The 18,457-nt window shown below is 56.8% G+C and overlaps 1 protein-coding gene across 1 annotated transcript; it reads left to right on the top strand.

The window, feature by feature from the left end:
- The first annotated feature begins 509 nt into the window (after positions 1-509).
- Positions 510-18,104, top strand: PTTG1IP (PTTG1 interacting protein). The gene is made up of 6 exons (XM_082625086.1): positions 510-729; positions 7,913-7,965; positions 9,758-9,866; positions 13,452-13,626; positions 14,446-14,492; positions 16,306-18,104. The coding sequence occupies exons 1-6, from the start codon at positions 630-632 to the stop codon at positions 16,350-16,352; spliced, it is 531 nt and encodes a 176-aa protein (XP_082481212.1). The 5' UTR covers positions 510-629; the 3' UTR covers positions 16,353-18,104.
- Positions 18,105-18,457: the final 353 nt, after the last annotated feature.

Raw genomic sequence — 18,457 nt, 5'->3', positions numbered from 1 at the left:
AGTTTAGGAGAAGTATCCCTGGCTTCCCTATACAATACTCAAAGCCCCACTGTACTTTGGCTGTGGAAACACAATCTTAAAAAGAAAGCAACTGGACTCTGGCAGTATATGTTTTTATCATTCCATGACGCCGTCCGGGGCCGGGATCCAGCAGACCTCCCAGGAGCCGGCCGCCGCCCGCCCGCTCCCTCCCCGCGGCCCGAGCCCCGACTCGGGGGAGGTGACCTCCGGGACGAAGGTCTTCCGGGCGGGGGTCAGGGCCCAGCGTGCTGGCTCTGCGAGGCCCGCGGGACCAGCCCAGAAAGCAACGGCTCCCCTCCACTCCCTGAGCGATCCTCCACCCCTTTACGGTCAAGGTTGCGTAGCGCCCCTCCCAGCCGCGCAAGCGCACTGAGCCTCAGCGGCCCTCCGCAGCCCGCGGCCTTCCCGCCGCGCAGGCGCACCGATCCGCGCGCCGGGAGGCGGGACCGCGAGCGGCGAGGGGCGGGCCCCTGTTCCGCACTGGCCCGTCCGCCGCCCCCCCCACCTCCGGCGCGCGGCCCTTCCGGGCGGAGGCGCCTGGCTGGGGTCCGAGGTGCTGCGCGTCCGGCAGACGAGGAAGACGACCGATCGGCGGGGCTGCAGCCGCCATGGCATCTGGCAGGGTCCGCGGGCCGACTCCGCGCTGGGGACTGGCCCTCGGCGGCACCGCGCTGTTCCTGGTGCTCCTCCCGGCGGCCGCCGCGCAGGGTGAGGGCAGCCGGCGGGCTCGGGGGCGGGGGGGCCGGGGGGTGCGAGGCGGGGTCGCGGCGGAGGGGGAGGGCGCGGGGGGCGCGGTGTCGGGGTCAAGGGGGGCGGAGGGCCGGGGGTCACAGCCGCTCTGAATCGCTGCTCCGGGCCCGCGCGGCCTGCGGCCGGGGCGCCAGCCTGGGGCGGCGGGGCTCGGGGACGGCGGTGGGCCGGCCCTTTGTCCTGGCTCAGCATGCGGGGTGGTCTAGGACCACGGCGTCGGCCTGGCCGAACGCAGCGGCGCCACGACCCTCGGAAAGAGCCGTCTCGGGTGTGGACTCGGGGTCGAAAGCAGAGCTGGGGAGCTCGCTTGTCCCACAGCGGGTCGGCGGCCGGAGTCCAGGGGCCGGGCCCTTGTGCGGGCGCGACTGGTGTGTTGGGGGCCCTGCTTGCTTCGAGGAGGCCTGTATGCGGCCCCTACACCCGCCACCGTGCGGAGTAGGCCCCTCCGAGGAGCTCCAGGGATAGCGGCCGGTGCTTGGGCTGAGCCCGCCCTGCCGCTGGTTCCTGGGCTCTGCGGGCCCGCGCTCCGTGGGCAGGTGGGCGCCCTTGCTAGGCGATCCCCCCTGTTCTCCGTAACTAAATACCTGTGCCAGGTGCCGGGCCCACGGTGGTGACCGGCAAGTGGAGGCGACGGGTTTCTGGGGGGCCTGACCAGGAAACGGCAGTTAAGAGTCGGGGGGTGTGGTGAGGGGAGTGCGTGACCTAAGGGCCCAGCAGTTCCAGAAGCGCTGGTGCTGGAGGGTGGCTTCCTGTCGGTGGTCTGCAGGCTGCTGGGAATCTTGGGAGCGTTTGATCTGGCTGCTGTGTGTGGCATCCCCGCGTGGTCGCTAGTGTGGGGAATCGAGCCTCGGGCCGGTGGCCTAACCGACCTGGGTCAGCCTGAGGGGCCGGGGGTTTTCTCAGCGCCAGTTAGCTGCGGCTTCGTTACTTTTTGTTTATCACAGCAAAGCACCTTTCCTCTTTGTGACCTCTTGGGGTGTCGGTTCCAGGGCAGGACTGCTTGAGTTTTTTCTCATCGCCTTCTAAGCATACTTGTGTGTACGTTTGTGATATTATTCGTTAATGCAGCAGTCGAGTGACACAGAATAGGGAACTTTCGGTCCAGATGGATTGTTCAGCACAAATGTGGTGAGTGCTTTTTTACCAAACTGGGTGGCTGAGAGCCAGGAGTCCTCAGTCACCCGAGAACCTCTCCTTGGTGGCCACCGGCTGTATATTGTTAAAGTGGGTGTGTCAGGAAATGCCCCAGGTGTGTTTGACTGCCAGCTTTTCACCGCGCCCTAGCCCTGGACTTAAGGGCAGAGACCCCTGTGGGTTGAGTGGGCATGTCCTGTGACAGTTTGGGAGTGAAACTGGACTCGAACCCTAGTATTTCAGGAGAAAAGTGGCTCTTCTTCTAGCCACACTGAGCCTGGGCTTGCTGTGAGATTTTACCGCTTGTCATGCTATAGGAATGTGACTACACTGTTTAAGAGACTTTGTTTTCCTCGCAAGGATGCTGTGTGTATTAGGAAAAATCACTCTAGAGAAACAGAACCAACAGGATATACGTAGCTATAGAGAAAGAGTTATTTTGAGGGACTGGATCACGTGACTGAGGGGCCGAGGAGCCCACAAGCTGCCGTCTGCTTTCCCGGAGAGCTGGCGCGTAGTCCAGGCCACACCTCAAGGCCAGGCAGCGGGGAGCCCGGGGGATACGGCCCAGTCTACGCCTGAAGGCCCAAGGGCAGGGGGAGGTGGACGTCTCGGTTCTCACACAAAGAGCAGACTCCTCCTTCCTTGCCTTTCTGTTCTGTTCGGGCCCTCAGTTGGTTAGGTGATGCCCACCCACCTTGGAGAGGGCCAGGTGCTTTCATCCATCCACCAACTCATGCTCGTCTCTTCTGGAAACACCCTCACGGACACTACCAGAAACAGTGTTTGGGGAATTCCCTGGCAGTCCCTTGGTTAGGACTCTGCGCTTCCATTGCCGGGGGCTCGGGTTCCATCCCTGGTTGGGGAACTAAGATCCTGCAAGCTGCACAGCAAGGCCACAGAAAAAAAAAAGAAAAAAGAAAAAAACCTTAAAAAAAGAAAGAAAGACACAAAGTGTTTCACCAGCTCTCTGGGCATCCCTTAGCCCAGTCAAGTTGACAGATGAAATTAACCATCACGGGTATGTGAATTCAGAGACCATCATACCAGTCCAAACCCAGCTGTGTCTAACGTCTGTCTTCTCTACTGTGCACTTGGGTGGGGGGGAGACGTTAGGAACCGATAAGGTGTTGGAGATCTTCAGAGGGAAGTTCATTGAATTAAGGAAGTTTCAGGGGCTTCGGACCCCGCTTTAATTGTGTGTGGGGTCAGACTCCACCCCAGAGTTTCACCTTTACATCTAGAGGGAAGGCAGCCCCTAAAGGGACCTCAGTCTTGTCCTAAACAGAGGGGTCCGGAGGAGCTGGTGGTGGCCAGGGTAGCTGGGGGCGGGGGCTCCTTACAGCGGTCCTGCTGCGGAGAACTGGGGCTTCCAAGCAGGTTGCGGGGCATTGGGTGTGTGCACGGGTCCGAGCCTTTGCCCTCTGCCCTCCTCACTCCCCCTTTTCTGCTGAGGCGGTGGGACAGCCAGGACTGTTTGTCAAGGTGAACTTTCTGCCTCGTTTCTCACGTGAAACGGACAGCGCAGGCACTCTGTGCCCTGTCACCGTGCGGCACGGCCGTAGTGCCCGGTTCTGGGGCTTTTCCACTGCCGAGGGCACTGCCGAATGCAGCCCTCTGGCCTGTCGTGTTCCACGGTAAATATATTTATTCACTTCCTTGTTTTTTAAAACCATACCTCTTTACACACACTAGTGTGTGCCCTTTTGTGCTTAAGCAGTGACTCACCCGAAACTTTAGGAAGGAACTCAAATGTATCATGGGTTAGTGTGTCCTGAGAACCTTTTTTTTTTTAACTTAGTTTCCCAAGAGCATGAGACTTAAGGGTCTCTAGTCACTGGTAAGGGGAGTCCAAGCTGAAGAGTCCCGGCCACGGGCCTTCCGAAGTCAGAACAGTGACATTCAGCGTTAGACCTCGGAAACTCAGGCCACATGTTTACACGTCTCTGGCTTTCGGCACAAAGTTTTCTGTTTCCGGGATGAGATAAGATGCAGTGAGTGACTGCTGATGCCCAGTCTGAAGCAGCTGCAAATGGTTAACGTATTTCCCTGTCTTACTACGCAAAACACCCTGGTGTTTTCAAGGGCGAGGAGGGAACCACCTTTTCTCGGCTCTGAACCGGCTTTGGGAGGGCTGTTGAACCTGGGCGTTTCCGGGTTGAGGACCTGCCTGGTTCCCGGCCGTGCTGGGAGCAGGAGAAGGGCGAGGCCGGCTCCTTGGCCCTTCCCCTCCCAGGCCTCTCTGTTGACTCATCTGGCCCGTGACCCAGAGACCCCAGGGTGGACGGGTTTATGGTGTGTATCTTGGAGCCGAGGTCTGTTAGTTCACGCAAGGCCAGTTATCACACAGACTTTTAAATTGGAGAGGCCTGAGAAAAAATTCCCATGCTTCATCACCTGCTGCCTGGGGCCTCTCTTACAGTGCTTCAGAAGGCCTCAGAGTGGGTGTGACAGGTGTCGTGCAGGTCCCCACCATACCTCCCTGCCCATCGCTTTAGCAGAAAAAGTTGAAGGAGTAAATGGTACAGTGAACTCCTGAGTCCCTTTCTGTTCTTACAGCCTTTGCCATATTTGCTTTGCTGCTCCTTGTCTGTGTCTGCTTGTTTCTGTTTCTTTTGGCCGTGCCTGGCAGCTTGTGGGATCTTCCTTCCCCGAGCAGGGATTGAACCCGGGCCACTGCAGTGAAAGCGCTGAGTCTTAACCATTGGGCCACCGGGGAGGCCGCTGCCTGTTAGTGTTGTCACCAGACCGTTTGAGAGCACGTTGTGATGTGGCCATTTACCCTAAATTCGCCAGGGTGCACCTCCTAAGAAGGACATAGCCAGAACGTGACAGTCAAGTCTGCACAGAGACCATTGGTACGATCCCGGACCCTTGATCTAACACACGCCTGTACACACAGATCACCACTTACCTCAATAGCGTCCTCGGTCCTCTGACCCCGGCTGGCGTGTTGCTTTTAGGTGTCATGTCTCTCAACCTCTGTTCCCCTGGAATAGCTCCTCGGCCTGTCCTTGTGCTCAGAGGCCCCTCTGTGGTCCTGTCTGGTTTCCTCTGATTTGATTCGGGCGCATTTGGGGAGGGTGCAGCCGCTGGGTGACTGTCCCTTTCCTGCACCCCTCAGAGGCCCCTCTGTGGTCCTGTCTGGTTTCCTCTGATTTGATTCGGGCGCATTCGGGGAGGGTGCAGCCGCTGGGTGACTGTCCGTTTCCTGCACCCCTCAGAGGCACCTGCTGTCACCTTGTGCCGCTGTCTTGTCACAGGTGGTCTTGGTGATATCTCCGATCACTTTTCAGGTGCCATTTTCTATTCACAAGTATAAATAGACCGGGGTGGGGGGTGCTCTGAGACCGTACACAGCATCTCGACCCTCCGCAGACGGCGCAGTGGTCTTGGTGTCCCTGTTGACTGTGACGGGGGACTCTTGGCTACGTGTCCTTCCCTGTGTTTGTTCTGTATCCGTGTGGAATCATGGGCGTTCAGGAGCTGGGAGTCCGTTACTGTCATTCACTCTGATGTTACGTTGAGCCATGCCGGCCTCTGGGTCCTTGTGCCACTTTCTGGCTCAGCAAGCTGTCCAAGGCCGGGGTGTCCTTTCTCTGCCCCGGTTCTGGCATTGTTGTTCCGCCCGTTTCCTTTCAGTGGGGACAGTGGCTGGAGACCACAGACCTGGCAACATGTGTGCCGTCCTCTCTCAGCCCCTTGGTGCACAGAACTGGGAATCCGGCTCGTGAGTGAAACCGTCCTCGGGGCTGTTCCCTCCTGCCGGTCCACAGGGCCCCGGGGCCCCTCTCGGCAGTGCTCTGAGAAGTGGAGGTGTTTCGGGGGCCGCCAACTGGCTCTACCTTCCTGGGGCTGAGGGAGTAAAGCGGTTTAGGATCGGCTTGAACACAAACCAGGCAGCACGCCGCTAGAGGCTCTGAGGAGGGTACTACTCAATAACGACTGCCGTAGAATGGTGCGTTGTGACAGGTGAGCTTTCATTTCAAATAAAATAGGATTTTGATTTTTAAATTTATTTATTTATTTATTTAGGGCTGTGTTGGGTCTTCATTTCTGTGCGGCGAGGGCTTTTCTCTCTAGTTGTGGCAAGCGGGGGCCACTCTTCATCGCGGTGCGCGGGCCTCTCACTATCGCAGCCTCTCTTGTTGCGGAGCACAGGTTCCAGACATGCAGGCTCAGCAGTTGTGGCTCACGGGCCTAGTTGCTCCGCGGCATGTGGGATCTTCCCGGACCAGGGCTTGAACCCGTGTCCCCTGCATCAGCAGGCAGATTCTCAACCACTGCGCCACCAGGGAAGCCCGGATTTTGGTTTTTAAAAATGGAACGTAGAAGACTGTTGAATAGAAGAACTCTCTAGCTATTTCAAAGTAGCAGTTTACTGTATGAGTCCTGCTTAGCAAACATGAATACAATTGTAACTTAAAGCTAAAGCTCTTTCCCCCTGCATTTTATTAGGAGAATCTTGGAAAGTAGAGGGAAGTTGGGAGAGCTGGGCAGTGAGCAGCCCTCTGCCCACCACCAGGTCTGTCGCATTTTGAAGTTACAGCCGCGCACCCCCCCCCCCCCCCCGCCGTGCACCTCATCACTAAGAGCTCAATGTTCGTCTCCTTCTTTTGAGATCAAGTTTACATACAGTGAAATGCAGGAATCCTACGTGTGCCATCCAGTGAGTTACACCCATGAGACCCTGACCTCCTACAAGCCTCAGAACAGGCCTCTCCAGGGGGTTGGTGCCCCACCCAGCCCATCCTTCCCCCGCTCCGCCCCTGAAGATGAGTAACCCATCCCCGAGCCCTGCGCTGCGGGCCTTTGCGGGAGGCTTCCCCCAACCCACGTCATTTGTAGAGTCATTGTGTGTGACGTAGACGGCGCACTTCTTTTCAGGGCTGAAGAGCGTCCCACCGTAGGACTGGTCCGGTTTCCCTGTCCATCCTCCAACGACCTCTGTCCCCTTGCCCCTTGGGTGCAGCGTGTCAGGAGGAGGTGGTCCCGGGGAGGGTCGGGTCCTCCATCCAGGTAGGAGGAGCAGGCCGCACAGAGGCCCTGGCCAGGGAGCCACCTGGCAGCTCTCAGGACCAGTGGGGAGGCCGAGGGGCGTGCGGGGCGCCTGGACATCTGGGCCATTTTCAGCTCTCGGCTGTTCCTATACGTAAAGTTGCCATCAGCCCCCCTGTGCACGTGTCCCTGTGCAGGTGTCCCTGTGCACGTGTCCCTGTGCAGGTGTCCCTGTGCACGTGTGTTCTGGTTTGTCGTGGGTACGAGACTGAGAGTGGAATTGCCAGGTCTCGGAGGAGCACGTGTTTGTTGTCGAGCCGCTGAGCCCCGTCCTCACCACCATGAGCATCGTCAGTCTTTGTAATGCAGCCGTTCTGGTGGGTGTGAAGTGGGGCCTGACTGCGATTCTCATGTGCCTTTCCTGGTGGCTGATGGGATGTGCTCAGGCCTCTTCCAAGTGTGTGCGTGTCTTAAGGGGCGGCGTGGGGTGAAGCGCGGCTGCTTGGTGGTGGATTGGAATCCTTTATTCGTACACCAGCTCTTCACTTCTGCTTAGCTTGCCTTCCGGAGCTGTCAGCTGCTCGGGGTTTGAACCCTTCCCATAGCACCTGTACAGTGAAGAGTGCCCGGGGGTGCAGGGGGTGTCCGCAGGGTTGGGACCAGCGTGGGGGCCACGGCCTGGCTTGAGTCTGGCCTGGCATCGCTGAGGCCTCTGGCTCCAGGGTGTCTGCTGACGAGCCGGTCAGTGGTGTGTGACCACGCAGGTGAGACGTAGGCGGCCGGCCTTGCTGGGCGGCACCGTCTTCTCTCCCAGGAGACCCCTGGGGTCAGGACCACACGTGTGCTGCTTGTGTGTCCTCCCAGGGCCCTGCTAGGAGAGGCTCAGTCATGTGCCTTGAAGGCTTGGTGCGGGAGGGGCCGTCCCTTCGGGGTTCTGAGCGTCACTTGCCTGCCCCTCCCCACGTCGATGCCGCAGGATTCTCAGTGATGCTTGTTCTTTCCCCTGCAGGTTGTTCTCAGAACACAAACAGAACCTGTGAAGAGTGCCTGAAGAACGTCTCTGTAAGTATCACAGGGTCAGCACGTGATCCAGAAGCAGACCCGCTGTCCCTGACTCCAGGGCCGCTTGTGTGTGTTCCGGGTTCTGTGGTCTGGGGTTTGTGGAGGTATTTTTCATGATGGCTCTTAACAGCCTTTCTCAGGCATATTAAACCATCTCATGAAAGCTGCACACACCACTTGAGTGTTGTTCACATGCTACTTCTGCTCCTGAAATAAAACACATAAGTTTCACACAGCCTGGAACTTGTGTGAGACCCCGGGGCCCGCAGGCGTGAGCAGAGGTGCCCGGCAGCAGGGTGGGGGCCAGGGAGGCGGGAGCATGTTTAGCCCCTCCTCTGCAACTGTTGACCTGTGCCCAGGGCTTTCCCACGGGGCTCACTCCACCTTGGAGGCCTCTTGTCTTACAGACGGGCCCCGAGACGCGGCGGGTGTGCTCGGAGCCCTCCCAGCCCCCGCCGGACTCTCGCAGTGCTGAGGGGGCCTCAAGCTGGAGTGCCCGTGCTCGGCCTCCTTGTGTGGGGTTGGGGGGTGCCCAGACCACAGTGGGGCGCCACCTCCTCTGAAGGCCTGACCCCCACTCTGAACCCAGACAGGTGAGGTCAGAAGTGCAGATGAAAGCCAGGGCCAGGGTAGACCCCGCCGCGTGCCAATCCTCAATGCACATGGGCTTCCAGAAGGATCTGCTGGCGCCCCTGCGTTGTTCACCACGTGCGTGTACCTCATTAATCTAAAAAACAAGAGCGACAGACAGCCACGACACCACGACAAAGAGAACTTATCCTCCTAGTGAGCTCATACGGCTTTCGGTAAAACTGTCATGTAAAAACGGAAAATTAGGTGTTTAAAACTTGAGCTGTTTGAAAATGGTGGATTTCCCAGAAATTGTTAAGCCAGGAAAGAACCACTGAAATGGAAGGTATTCTGAAACGGCCAGAATGAAGAGGGCCTCCCTGCTGTTCGTCATTTTGAACACAAGACACCAAAGTGGACACCGTGTCAGTGGCCCTGGGACTCCAGGTTTCAGTAAAACATTTTTCTGTAATAGATTTTCACCCTAACTTGGGACCAAAACATACCATAACCTTCCATCCTGTTAAAACCTCAAAGAAAAAAAACTTAGTGAAATCTTTACCTTCAAGCTTGAAAATATCCTGAACGTCCTGACCTGGGTGGGTTGTTAGGTTGACCCAAACCTCAACATCTGTGCCAGGGCCTGCCCGGCTCTGGGCCCCTTGGCTGGTGTGCTGGCCAGGTCTCTGCCGTGCGTTCCAGGGACTCGGGCACACCTGCCAGGTTCTCTCCAGCTCTGCGGTTCTGGACAGATGCCCTTGCGCTTTAGTTGAATCATCTTTAAGACAGCCAGCAATAAGACAGACCGCTTGGTTCAGTCCTAGAGATCAAATTAGGATCTTTACAGGGTGCTGACCATGGGCGGACACCACTCCAACCGTGCCCGGCTCGGTCCCTCCTGCAGGGGGACGTGGAGAAGGGCAGAGGCCTGCCTTCCTGCAGGCGGCTGACGCCTGGGTGCTCCGGGTGCTAGAAGGTGGTGCCTCGGAAGGTAGGGGAGCGTCCGGGCGGGAGGAGCAGGCCGTGCAGAGGCCCCGAGGCAGGCAGGGCGCCCGGTGGAAGAGGTTTGAGTGGGGAGGGCCTTGGTGGGTTGGCGGCGTTGAGCCAGTGTGGGAGGGGCCGAGGGGACAGCAGTGCGGCCGGCGGGGCTGGCGCGGTCGGGCCCCGGCCCGTCTGCCCTCCAGCCTTCACGCGTCTGATGCCCTGTCGCCGCCTTTTACAGTGTCTGTGGTGCAACGCTGACGAGGCGTGCTCGGACTACCCGGTGACCAGAATCCTGCCGCCCAGCTCTCTCTGCAAGCTGAGCTCTGCGCGCTGGGGCGTGTGCTGGGGTAAGTCGCTGTTGTCGCTGGCCTCCTGCAAAACCAGTGCCGTTTTGAACATTCTGGTTGTGCTCAGTTAATGTGAGCTGCCACAAGTGGGGAGGTGGCGGAGGCCGGTGAGAGCGGTGGCGGCTGGGAAAGTGGCCGGCCCGGGTCTGGAGGCTGCCCTGAAGGCCACGGCCTTGGCTCTGCTCTGCAGGCATCGCCCCACGTCCCGGGGCCATGCGGGTGGTGTGTCAGCACCTGTCTCAGTGGTGCTCTTTCTCCAAGGGAAGCGATCCCTAGGTGAGTCCCAGGTTGTTTCCTAGGTGGCCTTTTAAGTTGGTTTGTGGTGTGTGTTGCCACGTGGAGCTCATTTTTATGAGTTGGGCTTATCGATCCTCTCCTTTATGGCTTCAGGTCTGGGGCCATCGGGAGGCCGCCTGGCTACAGGTCACAGGAGCCAGTGCTCTCACAGAGAATTGTGATGAGCTGTTTTATCTGTCTTTTTTCTAATTGATTTCCACCTCAGAATCTGTCAGCCTCCGTCTGAAACTTCTGATTTCATTTCTGAAATCACTTCTGATTTCACCAGCTGAAACCCAGGGAACCCAGAAGTTTGTGTCTGTGGGAGTGTGTGCGTATGAGTGCGGGTACATGTGCAGACACACCCGTCACGTCCTCCCAGCTGGCCGTTCCCTCTGCTGCCCTCACTCCAGAAAGGCTCCTTGGGCCACACGGCCGTCTGCTTCCATGTTGGCGGCCGCCTCCTCCGTGGAACCTTCCCTCCCCGTCTGTTCCGCAGAGATGGCTCCCGCACCAGGGAACCAACCATCGGCATCTGGGACCTTAACTGTTACAATGCTTTTAAACTGAAGCATGACTCTAACACAGTGCACACGTGAGCCCTCGCTCCCTCTCTCCGGGCCCTGGCCTCCAGAGGACATGCACACGTATACACGTGCAAGTACAGACACATGCGTGCACAGATGCACGTACACTTGTGCATATACAAATGCCCGTGTACTCAGTGAATCTTCCCGTGAGTCTGCAGGTTATCGCCACTCAGCAGAACACACAGACCACGTCCAGTGCTCGCCTGTCCCTCAGGACCCCGTGGGCGACTGCTGCGGGGCACTGGTGCACACCGGGCTGTGTGCGGGCTGCCGTGTGCTCCCGCGGGGGCTGGACACAGACGCCCACCCGCCCTGGGCGTGCGCTTCGGAGCAGACTGCTGACTGGCACCCCTTTCACGTCTAGCCTTAGTCGGTCGGCCGCACGTTTCTCAAGAGTGGCTGCCCCAGTTGATGCCACCCCAGGCAGCATGGGGGCACATGGGCTCACGGGGGGTGAGCAGGGGCGCTGGGGGGCAGACTTTGTAGTAACAGGAGGGTGCAGTAGTACCCCGGTTCCTGAGAGAAGGTGCGTTGACCTTGTCGGGTTTATTCCTCGGGCCTGCAGGGAGCTGGGACCTCATCCACGGGAGCTGAGCGGTGGGGCCTTGCGGTCAGGCCACTGGAGACCCTCTTGGTCCACCCCGTGGGGCCAGCGCCTCTCGCTAACTCAGCCCTGGGCCACAGGTGCTTTTATTCTTACAAGTTAACTGTGGAATCATCTTAACCAGTTCTAGGCAGAATTGGGGTTGTGATTGTAACGACCTTAAATATATACGTTCAGGGGACTTCCATGGTGGTTCAGTGGTTAAGACTCTGCGCTTCTACTGCAGGGGACCTGGTTCGATCCCTGGTCGGGGAACTAAGATCCCACACGCTGCACAGCTCAGCCAAAAAACAAACAAACAAAAATACACACACACACACGTTCAGTTGGAGAACAGCAAGATCTTTACCGTTTGAACCCTCGTCTGGGAACAGGTGTCTCTCTCCGTTCCGGTCTAGTACGTCCTAGAGTAGATTTCTCGGAAAGAAGCCCATAGTTTTGTTTCCCATCGTGGTGGGATTTCTGTTTCTGTTTTATAACTGGGTTTAGCTGCTAATCAGAAAAGCTCTTGTGGGGGTAGGTGTATTTTAGAGCCAACTGTCTTACTGGTCTCACAGGTTTTTGGTTTTTTTGGTTTCTTTTAAATTTTATTTTATTTATTTATTTTGGGGGCACTGGGTCTTAGTTGTGGCAGGCAGGCTCCTTAGTTGCGGCATGCAGGCTCCTTAGTTGTGGCTCGCAGGCTCCATAATTGTGGCATGCAGACTCTTAGTTGCAGCATGTGGGATCTAGTTCCCTGACCAGGAATCAAACCCACATCCCCTGCACTGGGAGGCGGATTCTTAACCGCTGTGCCACCAGGAAAGTCCCTCGCCAGTATTTAAAGTTGATTGTTCTCGGGACTTCCCTGGTGGCACAGCGGTTAAGAATCCACTTGCCAACACAGGGGACACGGGTTCAATCCCTGGTCCGGCAAGATCCCACATGCAGCGGAGCAACTAACCCTGTGCACCACAACTACTGAAGCCCATGCGCCTAGATCCCATGCTCCACAATAAAGAGAAGCCACCACAATGAGAAGCCCGCGCACCACAATGAAGAGTAGCCCCTGCTCGCCGCAACTAGAGAAAGTCCACGTGTAGCGACGAAGACCCAACGCGGCCAAAAATAAATAAATAAAATAAATGAATTTATTTTAAAAAGTAAATAAAAATAAAGTTGATTGTTCTCGAGTTCTCTAGTCAAAAAGTTACGCCACCTGCTTGTGGCAGTCTCCTGTTACTACTGTATCTTGCAGTTCTGGCACCTCCAGATCAGGTCAGAGGAGGAAAATCCACGTGGTTCAAAGGTCAGAAGGCAGAGCGAGTGCTGTGACACTGGCAGCCTGAGGGGGGCTGGGGGCACCGGGGCACTGGTGTCTCCCTCCCTGACCCGAGGAAGCGCTCTCACCTTCCAGACCCCAGCCCACCCCACCTCCCCCCAACCAAGAAACCAGTGGCACCCGAGCTTACGAGCTCTGTGCTGCAGGAGGCCGTCCTGTGATGGCCGCACCGCTGTCCAGGGTGGGGCGGTGCTCACTGGAAGGTGTCAGCCCGTCCTGTGATGGGCTCTGGCTTGAATGGAGTGGAAAAGTACCGACTGACGGGTCTTAATTTGTAAATCCTCAAGAGAAGTTGGAAAGAATTGCAACTCGTTCTGAGTGCGTTTGGTCTGGACAGGAAATCACAGTCACCGTTTTCCAGCCCCTGGGCGTTGGCCTGGGCCGCGGCTCCAGCTGGTACTCTGCCCACGCGGGCAGACGTGTGTCCTGTCGGCAGCAGGTGGGAGGCTCTGGGCTTTGACTTACATAATCACGGAAGCCGCGTCGGGCTTAGCATCCGATTGCGTGAGATGGAGTTCCAAGTGGTGTAGCAGCTGAGTGCACTGCGGAGCTTCTCTTTTTTCCTGGTTTTGTTAACTTTTCTCAGGTTGGAAACCGCTTTTCAGCATCAGGTGATGAGAAGAGCTACCTGCTGCTTCAGGTGGAGGGGAATGGTGACTAAGTCACAGAAGCAGGCTGGAGGAAGGCGGGGGTGTCGTCGTCCGAGTCCCCCACCCCCCCCACCCACCCCCACCCCGCCGAGGAGGGGGCGTGGCCGTGAGCCGGGCCCTGACTCTGCGCCTTTGCGTCGGCAGTGAACTTCGAGGCCCTGATCATCGCCCTGTCGGTGCTTGGGGGCGCGCTGCTCCTGGCCGTCGCCGGCTGCTGCTGCTGCTGCTGCTGCGGGAGGAGGCGGAGCCGGCGGCCGGACAAGAGCGAGGAGAGGGCTGCTCGGGAGCGAGAGGAGCGCCGGGTCCGCCAGGAGGAGCGGTGAGGCCCCGCGACCCGGGGGCGGTTACTTGGTCCCAGTTTTCTCCACGTGCAAAAGTCAGGACCGTGTCGGGCGTCCGAGGGGGCTTCTCGGTGGTGACGTGGAGGGTGGGAAGCCGCGTGGCAGGGACCTGGCCGGTGGCCACCAGCCGGGACTTCGGGGTTGGGCCGGCGAGGCCTCTGGAGGCCCGTCCGGTTCTGAGCCCGCGGGGGCTCAGCAGGAGGAAGGCTTCTGCCTGGGGTCTCCTGTCTGTCCGAGGCCACACCGGGTCTTTTGTGTGACTAGCGCTCTGGTGACCGTGCGTCCCAGGTTCCAGAGCCCTTTGGCGTGTGCGCGGGGGGCTGGGGGCTTGTCAGCCCACGGCTGCTGGGCCGAGGCTCCTGCGAGCTCCTAACCACCTTCAGAACCAAGCGTAAGATCGTTGCCGATTGGTTCGTTTTCATACGGAAAAAAATGTCGTCAATCACGGTACGGGGTATTGGAATTGCTTTTCTTGAAATGAAGGGGTCCGTGCTCAGCACCCTGCCCGTCCCGGTGGGAGCGTGGCCGTGGCCACGTCAGAGCCGCCACCACTCAGTTCTGGCTCCCGGAGGCCACAAGGGAGTGAAAGGCACAGCTGTTGGAATTACACTGTGGGGACTTCCCTGGCGGTCCAGTGGTTAGAGCTCTGCGCTTCCACTGCAGGGGCCCCGGCTTTGATCCCTGGTCGGGGAACTAAAATCCCACAAGCCGTGCAGACACACACACACACACACACATACACACACACGAAACTGACACTGTAATTTGCTGCTGAACGAGATTTCTGTGTTTTCTAGGAGAGCAGAGATGAAGTCAAGACACGATGAAATCAGAAGGAAATATGGTGAGAATTGCCTGGCTCTCCATTTCCGTTGGCAGGAGCTGGCCTGGCCGTCTTGGCCGCCCCCAGCGCCCGGCGGGCTCTGCTGTAGGGTGTGGGCTGCACCGGGAGCAGTGCCCCGTGAGACGAGGCCTGCGAGTGCTCCTGCCTCTGCCGGCCTTCCGGGCACCTGCTTGCTGGTGAAGTGCTGTCCCCCTTTGCCGCCTTGTGGTCTTGTTTGCCCTACGGTGGGGTGAGTCCCTTACCTGCGGGGCTCTGCCCGCCTTCTCCCTTGTGCTGGAGTTGCTCCCGGCCCGCCTCCTGACCGAGTCGGCAGTAGCCACACTGAGGCCTTGGACCGCTTGTTTCCCGGGAGCTGTGTCCTGGTTCTGTTCTGGGTTTTTGTTCGGTGAGGTTTTCGGTGGGGGGACTATGTTTTCGGTGTTTGAGAGCATTGAACCTGCTCCTGTGTTTAGCTGGCTCTGTACTGATTTTCAAACCACTGATATCATTGGTGTTTTCTGCTCCCTGGCACTTGGTTTCCAACGAAATTTGGAAATTATGGAAAGGAGCTTTTTGGCATCTTATTTTAACATTAATGTAAATAAAAGACAAGATGGTTGTGTGTTCGTGTGCGTGTACACACACACACACACACCATAGCACAGGTTGTGATGGGATCCTGGAGCTCTGCTCTGCCCGGCCTGCACGAGGCCTTTTCTGGAACAGTCACGGATTCGCTGTGTTCCTATCTTGGAGCCGGTCGGTTGCCCTTTAATTGCACTGATAGAATTATCTTGTGCCCTTTGTGTAAAGCCCTTTGAGTGGCCTGGACTTTGGAAGGAAGCCTCAGCTGTGGGGAACCTTCGAGCTACGGGTGGGAGGGGGAGGGAGGTGCTTGCCCCTATTAACAGCAAACGCACCGCAGACGAAACCATCTCTTGACTTCACGAGGCCTTTGGTTTCTTTATCACAAAGCAGTTTGTGTCTGTTTTACCCTCTAAACTAGAAGTAGAGCCAGGAGCTGGGGGTTTTGGGTTTTTTTTTTTTTTTTTCCCAACAGGGCCTTAACAAGACTGCTTGTATTTGGTATTTGGCACATGATAGTTTTTTACCCAAAACCAGCTGTGTGCTCCGCCCCACCCCCAGGCTGAGTGCTTCCCCCCCCCCCCAGGCTGAGCGCTTTCCCCCCGCGGCTAAGCTCACCCTGTTCCTCTGACAGAAGGGCCTTCTCCCCTCTGCCCTTACCTTTCCCCCATTGTCCCCCACCCCGCAAAACCCTGTGGTAAGTCGATTTGTTGCAATGGCTCCGGATAGGTGTGTGTACAGTCCAGACGTTTAAAGAGGGGAGAGAGAGGGTGTGTTTCCAGGATGCAGAGAGCAAACTCCGAGTCTCTGGGTACTTGGCTCCTTCACAGTTCAACTGACAGTCACCTGCTTTGTGTGGCCTTAATTCTGAAAATTAATCAGCATTTATAAGAATATCTAAAGTAAGGTGGTTTTGTTTTGTTTTCTTCTGTATAATTTAGCCAACCACTGAGGGAAGAAACGGTGGCTTTAAATTTCTTATTTCTCTTTGAGAGAATCAGCAAACAAGTCTTATTTCTTAGGATCTGTGTTTCTTAGAAATATTGTTTCCAATAAATTCCACTTCAGTTTTAAAGTCACCTGTGGTGTGACTTTCACGAAAAGGTTAAGGGTAGTGTTTGAACTTGCTTAGCATACCCGTCTTCCTTTTGGCCTCAGTAAATCTTCATATAAGACACCACGTGTTGCTTTCTGACCCTCGTTTCCTGTTGGCTGAGTGCATTTCTAATCAGGCCCGTTTTGTTTTCAGGTTTGTTTAGAGAAGAAAACCCATACGCTAGATTTGAGAACAACTGAGATGCACTTCGTGGCACGGCAAGCGGTCTCCACGCCTTTCCTCGGGCTGTGGGTCAGCAGGGACCCGCTGCCCCATCTGCCTCTGACCCTGGGGAGGGAAGCTGCCCTCCAGGCCCAGGCCTGGGAGCTTCTGTTCCCTCTTCTCTGATTTCTGTATTTAGTCACTTGAGACATTAAGACCGTCAGGGCTTTTCTGTTGTTCGTTTGGGGAGGAAACTGCACATCCCAGGCCTCTGCTCCGTCTGCGAGCCAGTGCAGGGCGTGTCCCTGCGTCCGGGCCCGCGCAGCTCCACGCGCAGGAAGTGGGGCGTCTGCAGTCCGTCTTGGGGCCACCCCCCAGCCCCTGTCATTTCCCCAGAAAAGCACAGACGACTTGCCGTTGACATCGGGGTTGGACGCAGTTGGACGAGGGTTTGCTTTCTGACCTTGACTATACCGAATAGCACTGAGCCGTAGTTAAACTCACCTTACGTCGTCTTCTTTTTTTTTTTTTTTTTAATAATTCTTGGATTTTATTCTCCCACCTAAAAGATTCCACCAAAAAGCTTTGCTGTCAAAGTTCAGGCCACTTATGGGATGATTTTTTAGTGTGTCTCTTTACTGGGAACATCAAGATAATTTTCCAGTAAAAGTTTGAATTATAAAACCTCTCTGAGGGGCGGTAGTCGGTCAGGTGCTGGCGTGTGGATGGCAGGGGGCGCGTCTAAGAGGCTCCGCCTGCCTTCTTTCCCGCCCCGTTGACCACAGGCCTCAGGCCCCAGGGGCGGAGTCTCCTGAATCAGACCTTCCCTGCCGTCTGCGATGGTCACCTAGGCTCTTGGGTGACCGCAGGTCCGCCCTCGGCAGGCCTGCACTGGCCAGGCTCCGCGGGGCCGCTGATGGGATCTCCACACACGACAGACGCTGGTGGTTCTCCTGCTTGGCCAACAACCTGAGCTCCGGCCTCCTCCTTTGTCTCGGCCGTGTTCTGGGAACTTCCTTCAGTGGCCACACGTGGTGGTTCCTTTTCTTCTAGATCAAGATGCATGACTGCAGTAAATGGTCTGAGCGCTTCCTGGCAGGGCCAGCAGACCGTGGAGTCACCGTGAATGGCCTTTCTTAAATCTGAAAATAGTCCTAGTTGCCAAATTGCTTTGAATGTGAAAATCATTGAGCTTCAGGGAGGCGGGTGAACAAGCACATGAAGTGAGTGAGTTCGTGCGGACCCAGCGATCAAAGGACGTGTCATCAAACGGTTGCACGTGCCTTGTTAGCTACACAGATCTGTTTGATTTAACAATTCTACCTTTAAGTTTCACAAACAACCTTTAACAAACTCTTTAGTCTTATTTCTTTGGTTTCTTGGGCATTTGATAGCAATGAAAGTATTATGAAACATTCCTAAGTATTTTATAACATTTTGCAAATTTTTACTTTCTACTGTTTGTTCATAAAAGAAACTTTGTGATAGACTTCAGTGAACTTTGTATTAACACGGTAGTTCGTGTGGATGTAAAATCACTCTCTTGACCTGAGGCTGCCGAGCTGAAAGCAGAGCCGGGTTGTGAGCGCGAGTGGTTAGAGTGAGGCGTTACGGCGGGCGCCGTCCTCCCACAGGGCACGGAGCCCGCCCCGGGAGCGTCGCTGTAGTCATGAGCTTCTGAAGTGGTACCAAGCAGCCAAAAACCATAACCTCACAGAGACCGTAAGCCTGAGTGCCTTAATCTTTAACCAGTTTCCAATCAGCAGATTAATACACGCTTTTGTTGACGATGCTTTGCGTTCCTTGTGTTTCATTTCTGGGCGGTGTGGACGTGACTGCTTGGGGGGTGAGGACAGTGGGACTGTCCGGGTAAAGACGGGCTTCTGCACCCATCGGTGTGAATGAGCAGCCCCCCTCCTAACACCCGGCCGGCGGGGATCGGCCCCACCGTGTGTTCCTCCTGCAGCGCTGGGATCAGGTACAGAGCGCTCCAGGGGAAGCAGCTGTACCTTTGAGCTCGGAGTCCTTGGCTCTCCTGTTTGAAGCAAGTGACCAGCAACAGACATCTCCCACCCTAACACCCAGAGGCTTTTTGAGCCCCAGCCCCCCGTCTCCTTGCTGGGCCCTTCTCTGCTCCAAACTG

Source organism: Mesoplodon mirus, assembly GCF_964341445.2.
Source record: "Mesoplodon mirus genome assembly, chromosome: 6".
Classification (NCBI taxonomy): domain Eukaryota; kingdom Metazoa; phylum Chordata; class Mammalia; order Artiodactyla; family Ziphiidae; genus Mesoplodon; species Mesoplodon mirus.
The sequence above is the reverse complement of the archived record's forward strand: the minus strand, read 5'-3'. Positions and strand labels throughout refer to the sequence as shown.